We start from the raw sequence: 26538 nt of genomic DNA, 5'->3' as shown, positions 1-26538 counted from the left end.
TTTTACTCTACCACCTCTACAGTGAGCTGAATCAAATCCCTGATGTCATCTTTTGGAAAGTCCTGATCAAGATGCAGGTTCTGCCCTCATAATGGGCTGAACCCCAAAGGCTGGAGCAGAACTCAACAGAAGATGAAAATCGCAGATGACCTTCACAGGTCAACCCATACCCCACTGAGAACCTGCAATAGCTTTCTCTCCCTCTGAGCCTCGTTATACTCCTAGGTCCAACGACCACAGTGTTTTAGAAGATGCCTGTCCAATCAAAAAGGAAGCCACAGAGATAAGTTGCCTTGAAAGGAAAATCAATTCAGCTGAAACATATTGCAGGCGACCCACCTTACTATTCCCAAAAGATATTCAATGGGTTTCCCTGTATCCTGATTGCTTAGTCTAGCCAGCGGTCACAGCGAACACCTGGAGAAAGACATCCTCCTACCGAAGAGGTCAACAGGGCAAGCATCAATATCACGATGACATTAAAAAAAAAGGCAGAAGGAACAAAGCACTACCATTGAAACAGTCCAGAGTGACGTAACGATCAAAACATCCTCATCACTTCTCGGCCTGTCCGTTTGTCTTCATCAGAATCTCAAGAATTTTCTTTGGCTAGCAGACTTTAGAGAGAAATTGCTTCTAATAGAACCATAATACAGATGCAGTACGGAACCAAGTGTGCAGTTTATATTTATACTACAAAACGAGTTTTGGTAACCTCTCCAGGTTCATGGCCAAAGGACAGAGAAATCCCAAGCTGCACATTCGACAATAAGCACAATGTTCAGCGTGGGCTGACAGTTCATCAGACATAATCCTAATCCTTCTTTGTCCTCTATGGCATTTCAGCATATGAATATAAAAGTGTTCAGATTTCACTTTTCTTTTTAAAAATCCTCAAACGGTACTGGGTTATGTGGGTTTGGGGAAGGGGTGGAGAATGAGCTGGAAGGAGGGAGGCAGCAAAAAGAACCAGAACCAAAAAAAAAAAAGAATGCAAACCAAAACATACACCCTCGGAAAAGAAATACTAAAGCCCGCAAATCACAATAAAAACAAATTATTTTTGGCACCCAAACACCTGGAGATTGCAAAACCGTTGACTAAAAGAAAAGGAGGTGACCACTATGGAATGGCTTTAACACCTGTTTGTACACACCTGCAGGGGGTGCGAACAAGGATGAGAGAAATTAATCCTGTTTTCCTCTTTGCAAAATACAAATGTAAAAATTCGTAACACAATTTTACACTCATAAAAGAGTAGACTAACAATCTAGTTTGCAATGCCATGTTTCTGACTTTGGTTAATAGTTTTCATAAGTGAATCAGCACTTGATACCTGAAAGGCTACAATCACTCCTCCAGGTGGCAGGCTTGTATTCTCTTTTAAACAGATAAAGTTTTTTTTCTTTTTTTTTCTTTTTTTTTTTCTTTTTTGTTGTTGTTTTGTTTTTCCTTAAAATGTGTTCACATTTTCATAATATACAGAAAAAAAAGTAAGCAGTTATTTGGTTTACTTTAAGTCCATTTAAAAAAACTGGCTTTTTCTTTTTTGGGAACTAATTCTACGACACACACACACACTAAGTGTTGTGTATTTTTTTTGTTTTGTTTTTTAAATAGGAAAACCCACGGACATTTATAAACTGTTCTGTCCTTCTTGTAGTTTTTCTCAGTCTTTTACTTACAAGGGTGATGAACAGGTTTTTTCACAGAGTTCGAATGGTTACGTTACTGTTGGTGCGGGATTTTTGTGTGTGGTTTGGTTTTGTTTTGTTTTTAGGAGTTTTCTTCCAGCGAGTCTGTTAAAGGCTCCATAGGAACTGCTGTCGCAGGCTCGTGTTGTTTCAAACGTTTAATTGTGTTCTTCAGTGCTTGCCTCTTATTGCAGAACCAAACTCTAACTACTTCCCGGTCATAGTTCAGTTTCTCTGCAATCTCTGTCATTTCTTGCCCAGAGGGGTGTGTGTTCTTCTCAAAGTGGGCATTCAAGATCTCAAGGGCTTGTGGCGTGAATGAGGTACGCCTCTTGCGCTTTTTGGATGGTTCGCTTCCGATAAACTCGGTAAGGTTCTGCATACCTGCTCGATGGCGGGCCTCAGCCTCAGCCATCCACCGCTCAAGCACCGGCTTTATCTTCTGGGCACTTTTAGGGGTGATGTCCAGCTTTTCAAACCTGGCAGGATACAAAAGGCCAGGGTTCAGTTTGGCTGTCAGACTGCTAGCTATAGTGTTCTCTTGGGCTTCCTGTGGTAGGAAAAAGTGGCTTCTCAGGATGGTGTGTCTGAGGGAAAATTGAGAAAGAAGAGTCTTACACTGATGCTCTGCCAGGGTGGGACTTCCTGCCTGCCTGACTAATTGACTGGCAGAGGTAATTTACAATGGATTAAGAAAACTATCAGATAGGTATATCTATAAATATATATATATAGCTAGATATTTAACACAAAACGAGCAAAACGAGCACTACAACAAAACTCTAAGTACACTAAATAATACAGGTTATGAGTCGCGTTTCCATATTTCTGACGATCTTCAAAATCCTTAAGGCTAAGTCTAATTACAGGAAATGACATCAAAGGCAATTGCTCTTTATCATCTTGTCTTTGTGATGATTAATCCTTTTGTTTCCCCTCCCATCCCACGTTGTCCAAACACCACAGCTTTAATAATACAAACCAATGGCAGTTACTAGCCTCTGAATATCAGGTTTCCTTTCCTTTCATTTTTCAGCAATTTTCACTGTTTGCAAGTTAATGCTATATCCCTTTTCTGGGTCGGAAAAAGACTCCCATAGCTACGGTGGTGTTCAGCTGAAACAGCTGGACACTTTGCAATTATCTTGACTGCCCCCACAATGTGCAAAGACAGACTCATGTTTTCCAGATGAAACCCAGCATAATAGTCTACTAATATGCTGTGGCACCAAGCTGGGTTTATTGTGGGATTTCTGCAAACTGTACCAGAATGATATCATTTCCTGTAAATGAGGTCTTCTATATATCATTTTGCCATCAAAAGTCTTTTGCCAAACCAGATTTTACAAGTATTGTAAAACATCTGGAAAAGCAGCCACACAAAGCTTTAATCCTTTCAAAAAAAAGCACAAGAGCCGAGTTCACATTTCAAGTCTTATATTATAAATTACTTGTTTCTTTCATTTACCGAGTTCATCCTCTCTTGCTACGTATTAAAAAAAGTCTTAACCCAACTCCTCTGATGCCACCCATTCGTATTTCCCCGCTTCGCCTATGTCCACCTTGTGCATGGTGGTATTTAACGTGGAAATAGCAACAGCTATTGCTCGGCGCTGCTGCGCTCTGAAGCACCGCAGCCGCCGCTAATCAGGACGTGCTCTGGAGATGAGACTGACCGAATCAATGCCTTTGGTGACTGGAGTAGGAAATTTTTAGTGCCTGTTCAGCACGTGGCGGCTGCAGAAAAATATTCCAGCAAGAAACAAAGCATTTCTCACAAATAAAGGATTAAGACAAGTCATAATTTCAGATAATAACACTCCAAAGATTTTGTAACTGGTGCCTGGGATCCTAGTGTGGTATTGACTGCAAGGTGTCCTTCCTTGGTGTCCGGTGGTATTTCAGGCTGAACTGTATGTTTTAGAATGCATTGTCTCAAGAAAATAACATCATTTGTACACAGAACATATCAGCAAGGTGGTACATTGCTGATACGACCTACACAGGCCACTAGGAGACTCTGCTTCTGTCCCTGAGTTGGTCGTTCAACTTGCTCACCTTACTGCTCTTCCCATGACCCTGGAGTCCATACTGAGACTCCTTTGTTACCATTAAAAGAAAAGTCAAAGCTACGATTTCCAAGGAACAGCATGAAGCAGCTTCTCTTGGTGCTTAACAAGAAATGCACAGTCATGGCAGGTTATTACACCCCAAAGCGATGTCCATCTCAGGGCGTCTGTGTGTGTGCGTGTATGTCAAAGGAAATAAAAAAAAGTATAAACCTTCAAATATTTGGGACCAGCTTCTGCACCCAGTCCTCAGGTTCTGAGCAATTTGCCCCTCTAAGGAGTCCTCTGTAAAAGGTCTCCACATTATGGGCTTTTGTTAGCCATGTCTGTGCTCCAGCTTCACCTTTACTGGGGTTTTCATAATAATCGGTTAGTGGGGAACCCCTTCTCTTATAAAAATCAAACCATCCCCAGTGGTTTTCTCAGGTGTGAGGTAGATGGAGGAAATGAGAGGACATCAAACTAGACAAAAACAAAGGAAGCTTCAATTTATCGCTTTATAGTATGTTAAACAGAAAATTAAAGCTACAACAAATTGGCAATTGCTAAAAACTCCACCCGTTTTAGGCATTCTTTACCAATTGACCACAGGGAAGAAAAAAAAAATAATAAAATTAATCCTTAGCAGCAGGGAGCAATAGCATTCATCTCATTGGCATTGCTTGTTAGTGTTGATACTGCAGTACATGTTGTTTGGTATAACGATATACAAGTCTTGAAACAAATTTCCCAGCAGTAGTATCCTTGTAGAGACTGAATAAAGGTTATTTTCTACAGGGAGGTATCTTATAAGAAAAAACAGTAGGGGAGACCATAGAAGTGAGAGGATCCTATGGAGCTTTTTGTATTTAACAACAATCAATGGGTTTTATGGAAAATCATTGAGCAAAATGTGAACTGCAAGCTCACTACCCCATACTGATGTTATTTATAACCTTAGTCTTAAACTGCAGGAAAAGTACACTTCCGTTCTATGGGGAATACATTAAAAGTATAAAGAGCAGATAAAAAGACAGAGCATTTCATGGATCACCAAGAACAAAATCCACTTAAATGAGCTTAGAGTTGGTTTCTTGGCTTTCACTGATGGAGAAGGACTATAAGGCATTGCCCAAGAGGAAAAAGCTGTTACCTAAGTGTGTTTGTTACCTCATGCATAAACATGGGATTACTGTAACACACATACATGCATATACGGTGTTTGCTTCTAACTACTTTAACTCTGTCAAGACTGTATTATCATTTCTTATGATTAGAGCAGATTTCTACTTCTGCTTTGCATACATGGACTGTTTGTGGGGTTTTTTTAGTAAATATTTGGGTGATAAAAGACGAATAGCTGCTGGTTTGCAAGGTCCAGGAAGGATCATTTTTTCCCTTCTGTGTTGCCTAGGTAAATCATCATTAACATCCTATATGTGAAGTGCTAACCACAGTAATACAGGTTTTAACTTAGCAGGGATGCAGCCATGAAATATTTGTTCAGTAACCCTATCTGTAGAAAATGGCACAGTATGAAGAGGGTCAGCTGGTGCTTATCCAGCATCAGCAGGGTCTCCAGCTCGTCTACTGAATTAAGTCTCAATGCCAGGCACATTGTTTCTCACTTGTTTAAAGAAGGAGGAAGGAAAAAAAAAAAAAAAGACTAAAGTTACTTTAGGAGTGCACAATAAGAACATTTCAGCTGCCAGATACCAACCTTATTGGCTAATTTAAGACCCAGATTAAATAATACATGCTAAAGACATGAGACTCAAACACAAGCACGCTCCTCGCAATAAGCTGAATAATTATTAAGAATAAAGAGAGGAGAGGAGAGTTTATGATATAACTTGTTACCTGCAGATGGCAGACTGGCTATAGGCTGGGCCTTCGGTGGCGCTTAGGGCTTGGCCAACTTGAGTCTGTGTCAGGCCAAGGGACAGGCGCCGGATTTTAAAAGCTTTGGCAAATTCTCGGATTTCTTCCAGATTCACCCCATCCACCTCTCCAGTGGCTGTTTGAGGATCTGTTGAAATATTTTTTTTAATCACGTCAGTTCTTCACGTCACATATGAGTGGGCTAGGCTTACACCAGCTTTCATTGTCTAGATGTCCACGTTAATTTTTTAATATACTTATCCCTTTCTCTTCTTCCCCAAACAGAAACAGGGTTGCCTTGTCAGGGTTGCTATGAAGCGTGTTCAGATTGCTAAAATGCTAACTAGGCTGTAGCGTTTCCAGGGGATGGTGAAAGATTTTCAGACGGACTTTGTTGCTGAAGTCCTGAAAATGGCCAACTCGCCTCTGAGTGCGGTGGTGCCAGGGCTTCTCACTGTCATTTGTGCCTTGCAAAATGTCTCCCGGGTTGACAAGTCACATTCCCTGATTCCCCTTCTTATCTCATACAGAAGGAAGGCAGCTGTTAATATATTTATTTGCAGTCTGTGGGGAGGGCTAAATACATGCACGGACTGCTTGGGTTTTTAATTTGAAATCAAGACTTTCTGCTTTATCTAAAATTAATGCTAAGTAAGGAGATTGACAAACCTTCCTTCCCTTTTGCACAACACCCAACCCGAACCACCAGCCAAACGTCCAAAACAGCCCAGCAAATGAACAAGCCCAAACCAAATGCTGCCTTTAAAAACTCCTTAATTTTAAAATCATCTTTTCAAATATGCCCTTTCAAGCTTTTCATTCTGCCTCCCATCAGGTTGATAATCAAGGAGCAGCAACATCAGCCATTAGGTTTTGGATGGTAATGCTGCACAATTTTTTACTTTTACATTAGCCCCTCAGAAGATAATGCTTATGATGCTGAGAGAATAAATCTGTCCTTCCTCTCCATCGCAGTTTACTGACACAGAAGCCTTTGTCCCTGAAAGGGCACATAATAAAGCATGTCTACCACAGGAAGGCTCCTTTGGTGCTGGATAACTCGGTCAATTTAGGACTTATCAAGGGAAATGACACAACAGCTGGAGAATGGAACTTTTTTTTCCCCCCAAGCTACTGATCCCTGGCTAAATGAAAGCGTTTGCCAAGTCGGAGACAGCATGGGACTGGGATGGTGGAAGATTTCAAAGTGTTGTGCAATCCTGCGTGTAGTGAAGCCATTCTCTCAGCGAGACATCTCTATTGTTCTTCACCTCATTCCTCAGACTTCTTAGGTGAAAAGTTTGCAGCACAATAACCCATCAATTTCTGTAAATGCAAGCAGTTGTCCAAGGACTGTACTAGACTACATTACTATTCTGAACCCTATATGAGAGTGGCTCCTGCTAGTACTGCTATAGCTAACGGCTTGTCAGCATTACAGCATCAATGCTTTTATTTTCAGGGGGTTTATAAACCTGATGTAAAATTCCCTTATGATGGAAATGTCCTATAAAAAAATCTTTTAGTCCAGTAATAGACAGAGGGAAGAGGTTTTTCTGCTATATAAATTTAACCTATATTGATTCACAACTTGGGTGTAAGAAGCACACAGAGCAATAGTATTTTAAAAATACTCACGTATACAACCAGGGCCACATGAACTATGCATATAGGTACACAGGCACATAGGCTGAACCTAGTTGTGACAATGCTCCACACTCAGAATTGTCCCTCCTGCTGTCAGTGCTGTGCTTGAGCTCCACATGCAGGCACTCATTCAGTATAAAGCTAGGGCATGTGTTATTTGGTTTAAAGTAGTCGGCGCTATGACAGGGGCTGCTCAGATTTGTAAAGTAATTGCCTTTAGAGGTGTGAAATTTTCCTACTTACCCCATACACAGTCTATCTAGCATACCAGTTCGGATTTTCAGCGACACAGAATGGAGCTGGATGCTTATCTGCCCTTTGGGTCTCTGAAGAGCAACTGATAAATGTACAAAATATCATAAATGAGAATGGCCTCAGAGATTCCCTTGAGTAAAGTGCACTAAGATGGTCACCTTCCTCACCTCTTTCCTTCCTTCACTTTAAGGCCTCTGACTAAGGCTATTAGGGATGTGACAAAGGACAATTCAGATGTTCCCAAAGAACTTTCGAAGTAGCAAATGCTATGGCAACTGGCACCTGTAAACCTCCCTAACTCCTGTTAGGAATAAAAACGGAGGTAAGAAAGCTAAGGGGTTATTTGCTTGCACATGATTATAGAGAAACTCTGCCAAGTTCTGCTGGATCCTTCTGGTATGGCACTGTTGCAACAGTGAGTATCATGGAAAGTCCTTTCCTGCTTGCGGGGCTTGGACAAGGGAACAATTAGGCTGAGCTCTCCTTGAGATAAGAAAAGAACCTGTGATGCGGTTCAGGAATATGGGAGCAGATTGTAATATATGGCAGAGTATCTGTTGAGAAAGAGCCTTCATTCTCACATAGCCTCTTTGGGAGGAGGAAAGTACTAACAGAGATCAACCAAAATACTGAAGCCTTTTATCCCTGAACTGTAGGGAAAATAGCATTTGTGTGAAATCAGAACTACTTCTACTTCAGGTATGTGATTCAAAGCCCTTTGAAATTCATAGAAGCAGTCCCTTGATTTCTACCAGCTCCATAAAACACAAATAGTACTACGAAGACCACTCTACTGACATCATCATATAACAGCACTGGTCTGGTTTACTCTATTGCCATTAAAATGCCATAAATACATAATCTTGGAGACTCTGGACTAGTACATACACATACATAAATATATACTAATAGATAATGGACTTTGTTTTAATAAATTCTGAGCTCTTAGAACAGTTAAGTATATAGTGCACGTCACGTTTTAGGAAGAGTAGTTTATTGAAGACTGTAAATAAACCAGTGCTTTTTAAATTAAGTGGATATCCTAGAGCAGGCAGCACAGTGCCAAGAGGAGAAAAAAAGAATACCAATCTCATGGAGTGGTTGGGATCTACAGTAACAGCATTTAAAGATTCCCAACGTACATTATGGCTTGATAAAACCATGGCTGTGCTAGAGAAAGGTGAGAATTGTCTGGGACCATTTTAGGGGATATGTGTATATATCCCCTAATAAAAAGGAAGCCAGCTAAAATTCCCCCACATGTCCTGGTGGATGGTGAAGGTGGGTGAGTGGGAGAAATAAAATCCATAGGCTGTCCTGCACGGAACCCATTTTTTTTCCTACTGAAGGGAATACCATTCCACTTTAGAATTCTGCATGAATTTGTTGGTGAGTGCAAATTTGCTGTGATTTTAACACTGAGGGGAAAGAGTTGCTACAGAAAGCAGTGCACCCTGAAGGAGAAAGCAAATTTCTATTGTGCAGAGTTCTACCATGGGAGGTAGGTGGGGATGATTTCCCCAGTCAGGCAGGAGGAGAAATAGCTGGCAGAGGAAGTCCAATGGAAAGTAAATTGGATAAGAGAGGCAGGACAAAACATTGTTAATGGAAAATGGACTGGTCATCAGGGGAAAGAAAGAAGAATAATTTGTTTGTGGGAGGCATTTTAATTTTATAGTAACAGACGACAGTAAAATTAATTGGAAAGAAGAAAGGAACTTCATGGAGATCAAGTCTCAGAGCATGAGGGGAAATCAGTGATTTCCACAAACAGAACATATGGTAGAAAATTTAAAGAAATGAGAAGAGGGATCCATCCGAGAAGAGGAAAATGAAATGGAAAACAGGAGGAATAATGATGTAGAACTGAATGAAGAGAAAACAAGAGAAAAAGAACAGTGATAGGATTAGACAATATGAAGAAATCATACAGAAGGGACAGGAAGGGTAGAGAAGAATCTTGCAGTCCTTGCTTTGGCAGAGCTTCTTTTAAAATGTCCTTTCTTTGGAACCAACCATATTTTTTTGTCTTTAGAAGAACTAGCACTTGTTGCTGGTGAGGGCTGAAGTGGTGAGAATGAGATAGAAGGGAGAAGCTATAAAGAACACGAGAATCCAGGGGGAAAAAAGGACAGGAAGGAAATTAAAAAAAAAAAAAAAAGGAAACAACAAAATTAAGGGAAATTTTAAAAAATAAAGGAAACACACCTTTTTAAAATTAGGAAGCATGTTAAAGAAAAAATGCAAAATCATAAAGAAAATATGACTAGAATGAAGAATAAACGAAATAAAAACAAGGAACACTAAAGTTATTAAAGCCCAATTCTGACCCCTTTATCAAAGTACTTTAGTAATTGCACTGATGTAAGGTGGTCTCTTGTAAAGACAGTTACTCTGTTTACAGTAAGTAGGCAGAACCTGGCTCCAAGTAATTATTTATTTACTGTAGTTATGTTGCTCTAAGCTTCGATGAACAGAATAAGGTAGCTGAATATGTCTAGTTTTACATTAACTTCACTGTATTTGGCAACAATTTCTGGAATATGGCAAATCTCTACCAAGGTACTTGACTCTAAGGCCTCAGCTGGAGGCCTGGACTGCAGCTTTGCAACGAATGAGGAAAAGGAAACCACAATATTCCTGCCTCAGGAGGAGTAAAGCAATCAAAGAGATGTTCAGGAGGCCACAAGTTGTTGCTTGCTGCCCTTGTGGATTTCTTTCAGGACCACCCACCCATTGCAGGCCCTATCCCACTAAAAGACTTTGAATGGACTTTGGTAGACACTTAATCTCAGTTCTAGGCCTGTTATGAAAATCTCTGCTAGCCAGTGTGGAGCTGGGAAACTGAGAAGGCTTTGTTCAATTATGGGCCGTAGGCTTGAAAAAGAGGTGATCCTGCCATTCAGGGACCTGCACTAAGAGACCGAATGGATTCTGCAAAGGAGCAAAACAGGGGTCACTTTCTGTCTGTTGTCCGTTTCCCCCCTTCCCAGGCACAGATGTATCCAAATGGGTTTTTAGTCACATGAAACGATTTTCAAATTCATGAAGCTCAGTTAAGACCCTTTGTCTAAAAGGGTGGTATTATCAAGGACAATGAAAGGATCCTGTCTGCCTTTTCATGTTTCATTACACAGGTGTTTGGATCTTTCCCCACTGAACTGCCCACATTTTCTTCCTTCTTGCAGGCAATTTCTATATTACTAGAAACCAGCAGGTAGCTCTCTTGTGCCCTGGAGTATTGTCACTTATGTGCCAGCTCAAGCCAGCTTACACCTGTAGTGTTAGCTCCAGTTCGTGGTTGGCTAGATGTTCTCCAGAACATGCTGGACAGCCATCAAGGATCACCGAGATCACTGTTTTACTTCTCGCTGTGTGATAATGCCACGTAAATAGCAGAAATTGGTGATCTGCCCCTCACACTACTCAATCTGTTGGTCTTGAATAGTTAGGGACTGGATGAAGCCCGGAACATAAATTTAAAACAATTCCAGAACTTTTTATTCATGTGTAATTATTGTCATGCTTTTTTACAGGAGATTCCTATACATACCCTCTCCCTTTGGAATGCTCTTAAGATCTGGGTCCAAGTGAATTCCCAAGCATAACACCCTCCTCAGTCTGACTGTATGAAAAGTATTTTCCTTACTCTGAGATCCCCACTTGTTGATTTAATCAAATTTTCTTCTGTTTTGAGCACGGGAGAAATGCTCCAGCTATTTTCTCTGTGTCATTCATTATCACAGGTAGGGTATTGACTATGGCTAAGTTTGATTGGCATTTGCCATTATAAGGCAAATTTAAGGTCAACCACTCCTGAGAATGAGGCTAATAAAACATGTTGCTCTGCCCAGGATAAAAGAACTGTAATACCCTCTTTTCTTCAAGAAGCTTCAGTTTCCCTAAAACTTGAGGCATGGCCTTGATAGGTGTCAGGGAGATTGTGGCCGTCAGTAATTGGCTTCTGGCCATCCCAAGTAAAAATCTGTCTTAAACAGATGAGCATTTGAGCTTCCAAAGTTGCATATCTACTCAGTAGAGACTTGCTAGACCTCTGTGTGGAGTTTTCTCTATACTGAGGATACTTGAGCCTAAGGTTGAAGTAGATGGAGAAGAACCCCCCAATTCTATGGTTGTGGATCTGGCCTGCTTTGGGCCAGGATGGCAGTAAAGACAGAGAGACTGATTTGCCTCTCCACCAGGCGATCATTTTCCATGCTCCTCTAATGGCTTCTAGGGAGGGTGGGAGTGACGTCTACATGATGTGGATGCAGGGGGGCAAAAATTAACCTTGAGTCTGAAGAAAAAGAAATGATGGAACGGAAAAAACATCTTAAGACTACTAAGGAGCTAGGATTTGAGTTAGGTGTGGAGGGAGAGAGGGCCTGACTATGCAGAGTAGTAATCACTACTAGTAGTAGAGTAGAGGAAAGAAAACAGGGAAAAAGAGGAAGCACCAGTGATAAAACAAGGTAGAGGAGGACAGAAACTACCTAATAAAAATGCTGGTAAAAGGGACATAGATATGGTCTTGGGACAGAGACTGACTGGGAGCTGGAGGGGAACTGAAATGGGAAGGGGAGTTGAGGAATGATGGACTGCAGGGAGAAGGCAAGAGGGGAAAAAAGCATGGAGGCAAAGGGAACACAGATTGTGTGGAGAATTCGTCATCCTTACTTCGTGAGAAAGTAATGGGACTGGAACAGGACAAGTGGTGGAAGGAGTCAAGCCTGAGAGGAACAAGTAGAAAGCCTATGTTCATTAGTGTGTCTCCCCCTCTTCCCCAAACTGACATTCCTGTGCCTCATACTCCTCTGCCCTCAGCCAAATCCATGAGCACAGCATGTGTCTTACTCCTTTCAGAGCAGGACCGGCAAGATGGTAACACAACCTATCAGCCTCTCCATCCATTCAACTGAGAGAAGATCTCGTATTTCCAACTATGAATATAAGCGTTATCTCACCATATGACTGACTTTCATTACTATTCTGCTTTTGGAACAACCATGAAATGTATCCAAGCAAAAAATAAAAGCTAAAAGAACATCCTTAGAGTTGTACAGATAAACATGCAGAAGCTCCAAAAAGCTGGAGTTACAGTAGCCCATAACGCAGCGTAGCGGAGTCCTTGAGCCCCAAATTACCACTTCTTTTTCCCCAGACCCCTGCCTTGTCCAGTGCACAGGACAAATTGTGCTTCATTACAGAGGAACTGATTGACGTATTGCCTTTTTACTTGTTCAGTGTGTGGCCCCAGACCTCTATTAAAGCTCTTCACCAAAGACATAGTTAATTCACTTCCTCTTGAGCTCTTCTGTTTTGTTTTTTTTTTTTTTAAAAAAAATCTTAATTTATTTTCTTGTGTTTCTACAAGATGAGAGTCTTCCCCTTCTCATTCACAGAGAAGTAGACAGATACTAAGGGAAAAAGCATTTTTGGGTACCCAGCCTAGGTCAAGTAGGAGATGGATTTTTTAGACTGTGTCTTTAAATGGTTCTTTATACAGTTCCACAGTGAAAGTGCACTTAAAATTGTGACTGTGAGTACCAGGTTTTTCTGTAAATTAAAGTCCAGAATCTCAAGCTGGATATTGAGGGAACACTTGTGAAAAATCTGTTTTAAGTGACTTGCCTGCCATTGCACTGGAATTACGTGGCAGACAGAAAGCTTCAGCTCCTCAGCCCTCTACTGCCTGAAGGATCACAACCATCCTTCACCCTTCTACAGCTCCCTACCTCAAACCTTATGCAAACTGGGGAGCAGTTTAGTGAATCAGGTGGGGAACAAACCCTGGGACAACGACCCGCCTGTTGCATTAGTAATTTTGTTGCATCCCTGAACAATTCCATTGGGAATGCACTGAAAGATAGATGAGAAAAAAATCATGATTGCGTGATTTTAATCACAACGCGTATCGTTATTGTAAAAGACATGTTCTATGAGGAATTGCATACAGTTGAACAAGAAACTGTTTTTCTAGCATTTCCTAACTTTTGATGGATTTATCCTGTAAACTTAAAAGGGCTTCTTCCATTCTTCCATGTTGCTTTTATTGTGTAGTGCACTTATGCACATAGGGAAATTGACTGGAATAACTGTTGTGGGGTAAAGTCCCCCTCAATAGTTATTCTAGAATAATTTCTTAGTAAGAATGTCCACAAGGGAGGCTGTTCTGGACCAGCCATTGGAAAGTAACTTACTCTGCACTAGCTATTTTAGTCAATTTTCCCACATAGACAAGAGGTAACTTTATGTATTTTTAACATGAAGTCTCTTATTTGTCTTCCTACAAGCTTGTCTACATGAGAAAATTTACTGACAGAGGAATAGCAGTATATTTATATCACTATAATTATATCTATATATTTTATGTACTTACAGCTACCAATGTGGATATTTTTATTCCAGAATAAAAGTATTCACCCTGGGAGTTATATGAGCATAATTTTGCCACTATAGCTCTGCCAGTAATTTCCCGTGTAAACAATCTCTGAAATAATCTAACCAAGATTTTTTCACATCTTCCTTTGCATGACAGTTTCTCCAAGCCTTTCATAAGCCTCTATCACTCATGTATTTTACATCACCAATATGGCGTGAGCTATAGTGTTTGTTTACTTGAAATATGTACCTGGAGTATCTTCGAACAAGGTCATCCAATACGCTCAGATTTTTGCAGATGTGCAAAAACTGTTGATGCTTCTTATGTATACTTTTTAACCTGTTGCTTTTGCTATGTAAAGACCAAAGTTAATGTTGATAAGGTAATCGTGAAGACTCTGAACTGGAAGAAAGGGCTGTTTAGGGGGTCAGCTGTTACAATCCTAACACTGAAACTCACTTATTTCACTGCAGCGGGCTTCTGTCTCCTCTCCCACACGGTACAGCTCATTCTTGTTTAAACTGTGCAAGCTTTGCCTGGCAAGAAAGGTCTCTCGCTCTAGATTTGTGTAGTGCTACAGTGTGTAAAATGGTTTGCTATACTAACTAAGCAAACAAACAGTAACGAACAAGCAGCCTAACCAAAAGTAGGAGGATCTGTCTGCCCACCAAATTCTGGGCAATGTAATTAATTATATTGACTGATTCAAAACCTTCCCATTTCTGAGGAACATAAACTACATTTTTGCTAAAAGAATTGCCCTCATAAGTCAATTAATGGCTGCTACCATTTTTATGGCCATTTTTAGCATTGATTATAATTTTTCAAGGCATGTTTACCTTAAGCCCCATTCATGACAGCACTTAGCAGTTCTTACTGGTAAGAGTCACTCTACTTAGCAATATACAATCTACTATATGGAAAATAAAGGAGGGAAAGCAGATCAGGAAACTCAGCAGTGAGGAGGACAAACAGAGGGGAGAATTAAGGAGAGCCAGGGAGCGATACTTACTGCTGACTAACTGGCCAACACTCAAAGCTGAAGAGGAGGAGGATGAGGAGGAAGAAGAGGAAGCCTGACGCACTGGGCTTTGAGACATAGATGCTTGACTGTGAGCCAAATGCAGGAGATTGGGTTGTGAGGCTGCTTGTCCCACTTGCGTCTGGGAGGGCTGATGGAGCTATATGTTAAAATGTAAAAATAGGTATTTAGAAAATGAAGCAGAAATAGGAAACTTTCAATGCACCATCTCACCCATCTACTTCTGGGGAACGAATTCCATAGGAACATTAAATACCATGGACTTAGTTCAGATGACAGTGTTACAGCAGGAGCAACCTGAGCTCCTTTGAATTCTGACTTTCCAATTTTTCTCAGTTTAATCAGATACTTAATCTAATTAGAAGCTAAATACTTGTTTGAAATGGGTGATAAGAGACCTATGACATTCCCAGCAGCATTCTGATTTAATAAATGCATATCCTTACCTGTTTTCTGACTCATGAAGTCAGACTTTTATACCCTACATGGATTCTCATACAAATCAGCATTGCTTCAGGGAGGTCCTTCCATACTGCAGGACCAGGGACAAGAAGAGCAGGAATGGGGAAGATTAAACTGGGGGGAAATCCCTTTCCTACAGAAAGGAGTAACTTGTTTTAAGACATTAGAGCTAGCAAACAAACCAAAATGTTGAAATGTTATTTCTCAATGGATAAATTGTCCTTCACTAAACCACAAGGAAACTTCTGAACCCCATTCACATGAGGACTGTGTGAAGAAAGACATACCTAAAAACTCTAGCGAGTACGGTAGATGCAAATGATACACTGTGATGTGTGAATTTGGATTTACAATTTATTTTTTTTTACAGATTTTACAACAGTGTAGTCTTTGTTGTTCACTAGGAGAAAGGAAAGAACCATTAATCCCTTCTGCCTATAATAAGGTTTCATGTGGGACTGAAAACTAGGAACATTATCTGGTAACTGATTTTTACATAAAAGTCCCAGCGAATTCATAGGGTGGTCTCTCTGCAGAATGGAGGGACACAATGGACCTTACAGTTTTGAACTGGCTTCTAGTAGTCCAGTACGGCCCTTTCAGAGCACAGTAATACAGAGGTATACTCCTGATACACTCAGCTGACTGCTACTAATTATACTTTTATGTTGACTCTTGATATTGATCAAACCAGATTGCAAAAATATATTAAAAGGCTTAACTTTTAAGTGATAGCTGTTATCTGCATTCTCAGAAAGGGGGAAAGAAAAGGCCTATTCGGCGTTGCTTAAAGTCAGTAATTTAAATCTATTTCTTGAATTCTAAGGTGTATGAGTTTTTCTCTTTTGATATTTAACTGAACAAATGACTTCAGAAAAGGAGCTGAATTCATTAGTAATACTCAAATTATATATAATATGCTCCCAGAACACATAGAAATGACTGATGCTAAGTAGACAACAAATTGTATGGCATAGTAGATAAATGTATCTGATCACATTCAAGATGACACTTTTCTGTGAAATACATATGAACAATTTTAATGACATTATTCCTGTTATGGGTCTGTTTAAGAATGGAAAAAATTACAACTCCTTTTTCTACCTCCCACACGGAACGATATAACACAAAATGAAGCAAGAAACTTTGAGCTACCCTTTAGTATTAATGAAAATTATTCATCTGAGCAGTTTTAGCCTATTCTGACTTCCCTAGGAATCAATAAACAAAAACATTTCATTATCCCAAGGAGGTTTTTTTTTTGATCAAGTCTATTTGAAAAAAGAAAACTGTATCAAAGGGATAATAGTTGAGAAGCTGATTGAAAGGCTTCCACATTTCAGACTCATGCAAGCACTGGGCATCTTTAAAAAAAACCTCCACTATGGGCTGGATTTTATCTACGGAGAGCTCCCAGCCCAGAACATCTACTTTTATAGTATCTTCTCCTAGGGAAGCAGTCCACCAGGAGGGCTGGGCTCCCCTGCACGCTGCAGAAACGGACTGCCCATCCATTACGCCCACATCACTCCAGACTGCAGCTTTTAAAAACAGGCAGGCGTTCGGGCTCTGGGTCTGTTGTCTGAGGGAATCTCTGGCAAAACTAAAGATTTCAGCCTAAGCAAAAGAAGAAAAATATTGTATTTAGATGAGTTCAATGCTTTCACACTATCTGGAAGAGTCTTAAAGATGTTAGTGCTTATTTATCTGTGAGGATGGAGTAGCAAATGCAGTAGCTATCTCTAAAAAGAAAGATCTGCAAAATTATAGCCCAGTCAACTAACCTTCAACCCATGGAAAAGTACTGAAGAAAATAATCAAACAATTTGTAAGCACCCGCAAGAAAACAAGGTAGCAACGGACAACATGGATTGTTAGGAACAAACTGTGTCAAACCAATCTGATCTCCCTCTAAGACAGGGTAATTGGCCTTGCGGACAGGGAAAAAGCAGTAGGTGGTTTGACTTTACAAGTCTCTCAACACTCCTTCGTGTGACATTCTTTATAACCTAGGGAAACACAGTTTAGATGAAATTGATGCAGAATGAATGCAAAAGTAGATAGAAAAAAAAAAAACCTGAGAGGATAAATATCCATCTGTGGAAATGGAAGCACGAGTGGATGGTACGTCACAGAAGTCTGTCCTCGTTCTGCACTACTTAATATTTTCCTCATGACCTGGATGATGGAGAAGAGAATATACTTATTAAGTTTACATGCCGATGGCATGCTGGGAGGGACTTTTGATAGGTAGGAATACAGGATTAGGATTCAAAATGATCCTGTCAGTTTGAACATCCCACCAGCAATGCTGGGGTGTTGCAGAAGTGAAGAAAAGGCAGCTCCCATCCCAAGCCGTGTCAGCAGGAGTGATGCCTGCAGTACACGTGAAGAATCTTCTCTTCTGCTAAGCACTGGAAAGACCTCTGCAGAGGGGGCACCGTGTCCACAGCCAGATGCCACACTTCAGAAAAAATCTGGACCAACCGGAGGAGAATACTTAGAGTGGCTGAAGGCCTGAGAGTCAACCTGAGGCCTATGAAGACACCTGGAATGAATTGGTCATGTTCCCATCTAAAGAAGGGAAGACTGAGTGGGATATGCCGCCTGCCTCAAATACAAGCATTATTGTATGAATGAAAAGAGGAGAGAACGAGTCTGTCTTACGTTTGATAGTGGAGAGAATGAGGCACAATAACCTGAAAGATTCAAATTAGATGCTAGGAAAAGCTGTCCAACCAGGCAGGGAAGCACTGGCATAAATTGCTGGGGGAACCTGTGGAGTTCCTATGAGAGGGCTTAGGAGCAAGTTAGACAAATACTGGAAAAGCTACTCCGCCTGAGAACAGCAGAGTGGACTGGGTAACCTCGTGAACCTTGACCTTCCAGCCTCAACTTTTTATGATTCTATGCTATTTCCCATCAGTATTTCTCAGGGAGAAATACACGATCATGTAAGACACAGGTGGCAAATCCAACATTTTCCAGCCACGCCACACATACACTCCCTGAACAGTTCGATGGCTCAGCGTGTACAGAATAAATCTGAAGTTTCCAGTAAGCACCAGAATGAGAGGGCGTTCTGCATTCTCCAGTTGTGCGTGCAAAGAGTGCACACAGCCGCAGCGTACCACACGCACAGTATGCTGGTTAAGTTTAGGAAATGTTTCATTCTCTGCACATGTATTGCACAATGCATTTGCATACGTATTTTTGAAATAACTGGGATTCCCAGAAGCTTGGCAGTTTTCTTGTCAGACGCCCAGAAATCTTTGGACAAATGTAAGAAATTCTCAAAATTTGGCTTGGCAAAAAGGGGTATGCCTAGTGAAGTCTGGAGGCACGGTGACCTTAGGTGTAATAGCAATAAAAATGGGCTATTTACAGGGTTAGTTTTTTTGGTTTCTAACTCATTGTTTGTGAGCAAAAAGGGAGCAATGGGGTTGGAGAGGCTGAAGAGTCACCTTAAGGTCTGCCCAGGGACTGAGGGAGGATTCCATCTTTAACTCCCTACATAATTTTCAGCAAACCCCCTGTTTTACAGATGTGATGGTTAAGCTGTAAATGTCCTGCTTAAAGAACAATGATAGTTATCTATGTCATGAAATTGCATTAAAATACTCTCTCTCTTTTCATCCACTATAATTTCCACTCCAGAAATAGCCTTAAGGAGAGGCGACGATTAGATTATGAATTAGATTCTAGATGACAGAATCAATTCGAACTTGCAATAGCTGACTTTTCCCAATTTTAGACACGTACATACGATATGAATTATATTTATGACTGTTGTGCATTTTCCATGCAAAGACAGAAGGAGGCACAGAAATTACAGAAGCAGTTGCTGTAAGTGCCATTCTCTGTAGGTGGATATAGTAGACATGCCGAGAATGATGACTGTATGCAACACTGATCAGTATCTGGCAGGAATATATGGACGCAGACCACAGTTAGAGGAGTAAGATGAATATGAGAAGCATAAAGTGCAGCATAATACTTTATAATAAACTGAAAAATGCAGAGGGCCTGATTCTTATATCTTTTACATCAGCTTTACATGTGCTGTCAAAACTGAAGGTGGTAGTATGGATTGATAATTGCAGAGGCAAAGAATGAAGTAGGTCTGTAAGACTAAATTTTGTTCTTAAATTATGTATGTAGGATAATCCTACACCTGGGATAGCTGACTGGAGTCCCGTATTAAGGTCTTCTGAGAAGAGGGATGTTGTTCCCTGCATCCAGAAAGTTACATGATAGTGATAGAGTAACAAGGTATTTTGCATAAACTAAGGAAAGAGAAAAAAACTAAGCAGAAATAAACTACAAACTTTTCAGAGAATATTACCCTGTATCGTAACAAAACTGCTACTGGTTTTACAGAGAGCCTGAACAAACAGCATGGGCAAAATATGGCCCTAATGGAAGGGAGAAGAAAGTGATGGGTTTAAATTGCAGTAAGGCAGGCTAGGGCCAGGCATCAGGAAGAATTTTTTAATTCTAAGGAGAGTGGCCTAGGTTGCCTAGGGACTTCAGGGAACCTCCATCACTGAAGGTTTTTAAGAACAGGTTAGACAAACATCTGTCAAGAATGATATAGGGACAGTTGATCCTGCCTAGGGGGAGGGGATGGACAGCATGACCTCTTCAGGTCCTTTCCAGTCCTATTTTTCTATGATTCAGTGAAAAGGAAATCTGAGAGGTGAGGAAATACAACAAATTAGAGAAGACAGAGGTACAAAAGACAAGTATAACAAAAAGGGCAGAAGAGATGAAACTAAGAGGAGAGGCACAGAGAGCAATAAATACATTTTAAACAATCCCCTTTATGATACAAATAAAGATTTTCAATTTTTTCTGATGTCAGCTAGTTCTTCCTGGGAAATATGGACATTAGCTCTAGTAAAGACTAAAGTCCATGGAAGGTGCTGAAAAATAAATGTCTTGATATAAAAAGACACTCCCAAACACTTTGAAATGCTACAATAATGCCTCGCAGAAGTTGTAGTTTAAGTGTTTCATTCTTCCATTTTTCCTTTAAAAGGAGTTCTCTGCTCTGTCTGCATTTCCTAAAACGTGCCATACATTTGTTTTTGAGAAAGAATGGTGGTGTGCTGTGGCCACTGCATGATTTGAGAGGACCATGGCAGAGGAAGTCTGTCTTCAAACTCACTCGTACTCCATGACCAGGCATGGGCTTCGAGAACGTTTTCTTAAATTTTCTAGCAAATGGAGATAATAGGTTATAATGCTTATCCACTCACTTCGTGCCAGTTCACTTTCACAGTCAGCTCTGCCAGAACGTTTCCTCTGTGGTCCAAATGCTGTACCCCATCACCATAATTGAGCTTACTTAACTAAATTCAAGTGAATACGTGAATCTGAAAACGAAAGCTATTTAATGCTTAATAAGTATCTTCTCTCTCAGTACAGTATAATATAGTATAGTATATATAGTATAAAGGGCCTCTATACACTGCTTAGACTGACCGAATAGGTACACTTGGAAACTAGCCTACAAGAAGCTCTTTGGATTCAAGCAGGCTGTGCACATACTCAGCTCAGAATGAAAACTACAGCAAAGCAGTACTGGTGTGCTGTGACATGACTGGGGCTAGGACCTCGACAGCATCTGCTGAAGTTCTTTCAAAGCCTTTCTGTGGGATCAGAACTACGTTCAAAGTACACACTGTAATTGAAGGTCTCTGGGCTCGCTAAATGATGTTGAGGCCACGGCCGGGCTTCTGTAGAAGATACAGTTTTATATGCAAATCAGGTGCATCAGTCATCTTTTTGACCCCCACCAGGAATAATATAAAGTCAATATTACAGTAACAGACTTAAATGTGTAGGTAAGTGCATAATCCAAAGGTAGCAGCAACAGCGAACAGTGCTTTACTCTCTCTATGCCTCAGTTCCTTAGAATGACACAGGCAGTGCAGTGATATCTTCCTATTCCCAATGGTGTGGTGCACTTATATTGACTTTTTTTTAGATATCGTATTCCTACAAGTGCAGATGCCACAAAGAAGGGAAGAGACCTAAGTTACAAGCCACGTGTTCATGCTGTGGCAAGGAAAATCTGATATAGTCACTTCTTCCAGTAAATAGTCTGGTAATCCTGATTTCAAAAAATCTAGTAATTTTATCCATGGATGAAATGGAATTATGCAATGCTGATGGTAAAGGAAAAGAGAAAGAAGTGAGAAAAATTGTCAGCCTTATCACTGAAAGTCATATAAAAAGCAAAAGAAACACAAAGTTGGATTGAGACAACACAATATAGTGGCTATATTCAAACAGAAAAAGAAGAGCGCATCAAAGCAATAAGAGCATCACAGGGAGAAAATGATTGAGAGGTGGTTAGATTTCAATGAAAGAGGAAAACAAGGGGTTGCATGCAGTTGCGACAATGAGATGGCAGGGTGCATGTGGTAGGTTGAGACTGCAGAAAGAATATGTCTGGCATGAAATTTGGAACGCAGATGTAGAAGAACAACCACAGACCCATCTGAGGGTTGTCTATGTCTTTTCAGCAGTTTATCTGGAGCATGATAGGCAACATCGATGAAGATGGGGAACTGACTACGTAAGAAAATGCTGCCTAGTAGCTCATTTTGTTGTGATAGAGTTGGCAGAAGCCCAAAGCTGCTAGGGCTATAAGACACGATGAAATATGAAAAGTTCTGGCAGGCAGTGTAGATAAAACTAGACTGAGGACAATTGGGACTACAGGCCTGATTTAATGAACCTAGTGTGTAGAAGGGAAGAGCCAGACAACAGCAAGAGGGGAACCCAATGATGAGGTGCACTGGAGAACAATATAATGTGTAGAAGTTGCAAGCAAAGGGTTATGAAAGGAAAGCTGTTTAAGGACTTCCTAAAAAAGAATGTGTTTTGAACCCTAGTGATCACTGTCAGCTGGATTCTTCTTACCTAATGTCACTCAATTTAAGAATTTGTCTACGCTAAAATAGGTACCCTAGCTCCCTCTCATATCATTGGAGAAAACAGATACCTTAAGATAACTATTAGGGATTCAAGTTATCTAAAAACCATTCTATTTTGACAGCTTGAGTTGCCCCTTGGACACGCATATGTCTCCTTGTCTACGTCCCTTTGTCTCTTCCTGAAATCCAGTTAACTAGTTTCCACCAGATAAGTTAGGCATAGAGCAGTTAGGTAAGCAAGGTGAATCCTTTCCTAAATTTCCTGAGACACCAATTCATGGTTCAAGTTCTTCTGTCAATTGTGTTGGTGTTAACAAGTGGTGTTAAAGATATGGAAGAACACCTTAAAACAAGGTTTTAAAATCTGATAGCAAATGACAATGCTAACAAGTTCTTACAACAAGCTCATCTGTTCTTGGAAAAAAACCCATGCATTTAGCCATACAACCTAGATCTTGACAGAATCCCTCCTGAGAGGCGTGGAGGAAGCGCAGAAGTTAAGGTACTCTTCTATTCTGAGATATAAACAGCTTAAAATAGCAAGAAACATAAAAGTAGGGAATAAATGGCCGTTTTTCAAGGAAGGAGACTAGAAGTAGAGACTAAAGGATTTATATCAAATTTTTTTGAATGGTTTTAGCAACCAGCAAGAAAAGATGGTGAACAATGGTTGAATCAGCAGGAGGAACACGTGAATTTCTTAAGTTAGTACAGAATGCCATCAACAGCTTAGAGATCCTGTTTACAACCTGCCAGGGAGCATTACGACAGATGAAATACAGAGTAGATTGGTGCGAAGTCATTCACATTAAAAGGAACCATTTCAGTGACTCACATGGTAACAATCAGAGAAGCAAAGATGTATCATGGTGGATACATCTGCTTATTGAAAAACCTGCTCAATGAGCAGAGATAGTTAGAAAAAAGCGGATGTTAGGCCGTATGGAGATAAAGACAGAAAATAGCGCTGAAAATATTATAATGTTATTATGTAAAACAGTGATGCATCCTCACTGAGATCATGGCATTCAGTTCTGATCACAAAATCTTGAAGAGATTAGCGTGGAAATTGAAACGGTTGGGAGATGGGCAGTAAAAAATTATTAAAGGCAAAGAAAAACTTGTTTATGAACAGAGATAAAAAGGCCACAGACTGCAACAGGAGTGCAAACAGCTGCCTGCTTTAGAAAGCCATTACAATATCTAGGAGAATTCTCAGTGCATAGATCATGCTGCTTAGATTAGCAAAATCCTGGAAAACAGTGAAAACACTGAAGCTTTAACTACTTAGTGTAACTTAAAGAGGAACAATCCCATAGGGATTGTTCTCTACAGTAGGGATTTATGTTCTTTAAAGAACATAAATCAGAAACGTCTATTTATTCTTAAAAACAAAAGGAATAGGATTACAGTAGAATTGCTTGTGCACATTAAAAAGCAACCTATTTACAACACAGGAAAAGAAGCACTGCTTTACACTATACACAAGTAATCTATGAACTCATTTCCATGAGGAGACATTGAGGTTTTAGTCTGTCAAGTTTGAAAAAGTATGAATAAATAACGCATGTAGTCTACCTAAGTAAGGCTGACGAAAACCACTATCTGAGGCGTTTAAGTCTTGAGGCAAAAAGTAAGCCATAGCATGTGCATTACTTAGCAACTGGAACGGGCTGCACTCGTTCAATTATTGTGACTCAGCTAACAAGCAGCAGCTTATTACTGAATTTCACTGAATTTTTTTTAGAGTTGGAAGGGACCGTATAGATCATCTAGTCCAACTCCCCTGCTGAAGCAGGATTGCTTAGAGAATGCTACCATCGCTTGCCTTCATCTCTCTTCCTCCTGCAGTACTTAGTTTCCAAGGAAGTGAGAAGTTGAAAGTTAAACTAGGATCAGCTGCAACTGGAACATTTGACTACACTTTTTATTTCCTCATTTATTTCTCAGTGATATACTCAAAACTTTCCCCAAACCTGCATTGTACCCTTCTTTTCCCCTTCTGAAGCTTCTTTCAGCAAGTTACGAGACACCAAATGTTGTGTGACACCATTTTCAAAAATATTTTGAATTCCTGCTGAACCCTCTGAGTTTGAGCACTCACTTCTTCTGAAAACAAGGTTTTAAAACTTATGACTAAATATGCTACCATTAGCCAAGCACTACAGTTTGGCTAAGCCTTTACCCAGGCGGTAAGACAAATTCAGGACCTCCTTACATTTTGTGTAATTCTAGTTACTTTTCAAACGATATGGCCATTTATAGAGTACTAGCTCAATTGGTTCTGACTGTCCATCAGCATTATTCCTATGAGGAATCTGGCTCTCGTACCTCTTTTCTGCTCCCACTGAAATCAATGGCAAAATTTCTTGTGACTTCCTTCAGTAAAAGCAGAAGAGCCAGTAGAGGGAGCACAAATACAAAGAAAAAATTTTCTGCAGTTCCTATAAAAATGATAATGTGCACTATTTATTCATATAGTATTTGCACTACTTTTTCCCCCCCCAATCAAAAATACGGACTTGATCAGGCTCCAACAGATGTAGGTAAGGAGGCTCTGTGTTGTTTGGTGGCCCTTCCTGCAATCCCTGGGAGTCTGTGAGAGGCACAGGCTGGACCCTGTGGAACTGATCTTGGCAAAATCATGTTTTCTACCTGCAAAGCACAGCTGGGCGGACCAGCACAACATGGGGCACACCTTTGGCTCTTGGACATAACCAGAGCTCTGCTGACTGACTGTCTCTGCCAGCTGATCGTTGCACGCGAGCACACAGGTTGGGTAAAGGATATGGCTAAACAGTGACATTCTACTTTCAACCCTTGCTCGATCAGCAAGCTGTAGCCTTCAGCAGCACTTTGTCCCTTTGTGTGAGCCCAGTGCCACTAGCTGTGCAGAGAGAGCTCGCATCTCTGTCCCCTCTCTGCCCGCTGATACTACTGGCGGATGTTGCCTGGAAGAGGTTGCCTTGCTGCACAACTCTGAAGGTGTGGAGGTCTTGGGGAATAATCCAGGACTGCTATCCTCCTCTTTACTTCTAAATTTCATGAGTTTCAAATGGGATCTCAGCATTGCTATGCTTTTTGAGAGCTTCCCCCATAAAGGAGGGAAAGATCTCATCTTTTCGGAGGACTGCCTCAAAAAGAAACACCCCACCCCATGCACGAATGTAAACTGCTGAGTTTCTTATTCCATTGTCAGGCTTTCCCGTGCTGGAGAACGCAGAGCTCGCCCTCCCATCCATCCCGCTTTGTTTGAAACCACGTACATGCAACAATTGCAAAAGCACTTGCCAGTAGTATAAGTCTGCTTCCATTAAAGAAAATAGAGTTAGATAAATGACAAGTGCTTTGGAAAATGCCTCTGCTTGATACCACAGAGGATAGGATGGAAAAAAGAGTATGTAACCACTCAGATGTGAAATATTTTCAAAACAAACAAAAAAGTCGCCTTAGAGATCCATTGGCTCTCTACTTCTAAATCTGAAAAAAAAAAAAACATTAATTTGGTGTTCAGGGGGCCTGGGATTCTCAGAAACATACAAAAGTCTGCTACCTGGGACTGGAGGTGCCGGCAGGACTAGCAAAGAAGCATTACCAGCAATAGGAATGCTAAGCTGAACATTTAAGTGAGTGACACTTTTATAAGTACCTTTTTGGTAATCACATTTGATGTCTTTTCCATCCTCAATTTCCTCTCTTTCAGAGGAAAAAAAGGTGGCACTACAATTCTTTGCTCTGCAGCTGTAGACAAAACTAAGGAATTTGACTTTAGAGAACTGTAAAAAGAACTACAGAAACTTTCTTGGACCTCAGTGAAATTGCTGCACCCATCCTGAAGTGCCTTACACTGAACGATAATTTCCCTAGAAATACTTTCTGTCTATGCAAATATGCACAGTTGTATCTGGTTTTCCAGGGAAAAAGACTAATAAGTTTTTACATTTTTCTTTGTTTCCTCTGCACACTCCAAAACATTTCAAACCCCAGTCTAGTAGGTAACCACTAACCAGGGAACTGAATTTCAGAGCCACATGGGCCTCTCCTGTCTCATATTCCTACCGCGCTTTCATTGCAGAAGATTTCTCTATTGCTCCTATCTTGACTTTTTTTTTTTTAAGAAAAGAACTGAATAACCTCTGAAAGTATAAATAAATGATATAATATGACATTATAACTACAT

At 40.4% G+C, this 26538-nt stretch overlaps 1 protein-coding gene across 1 annotated transcript in view; it reads right to left on the bottom strand.

Moving 5' to 3' along the window:
• Positions 1 to 1776: 1776 nt before the first annotated feature.
• Positions 1777 to 26538, bottom strand: part of POU6F2 (POU class 6 homeobox 2) — a 321130-nt gene continuing 296368 nt past the window's right edge. Inside the window, exons 8-10 of the mRNA XM_074146710.1 lie at positions 14920 to 15088; positions 5603 to 5771; positions 1777 to 2281 (exon numbers count right to left, since the gene is read on the bottom strand). Coding sequence (XP_074002811.1) covers positions 1777 to 2281; positions 5603 to 5771; positions 14920 to 15088 — 843 coding nt within the window. The remainder of the gene's footprint in view (positions 2282 to 5602; positions 5772 to 14919; positions 15089 to 26538) is intronic.

This window comes from Numenius arquata, chromosome 4 (genome assembly GCF_964106895.1).
Source record: "Numenius arquata chromosome 4, bNumArq3.hap1.1, whole genome shotgun sequence".
Classification (NCBI taxonomy): domain Eukaryota; kingdom Metazoa; phylum Chordata; class Aves; order Charadriiformes; family Scolopacidae; genus Numenius; species Numenius arquata.
This window is presented reverse-complemented; position numbering and strand designations above follow the sequence as displayed.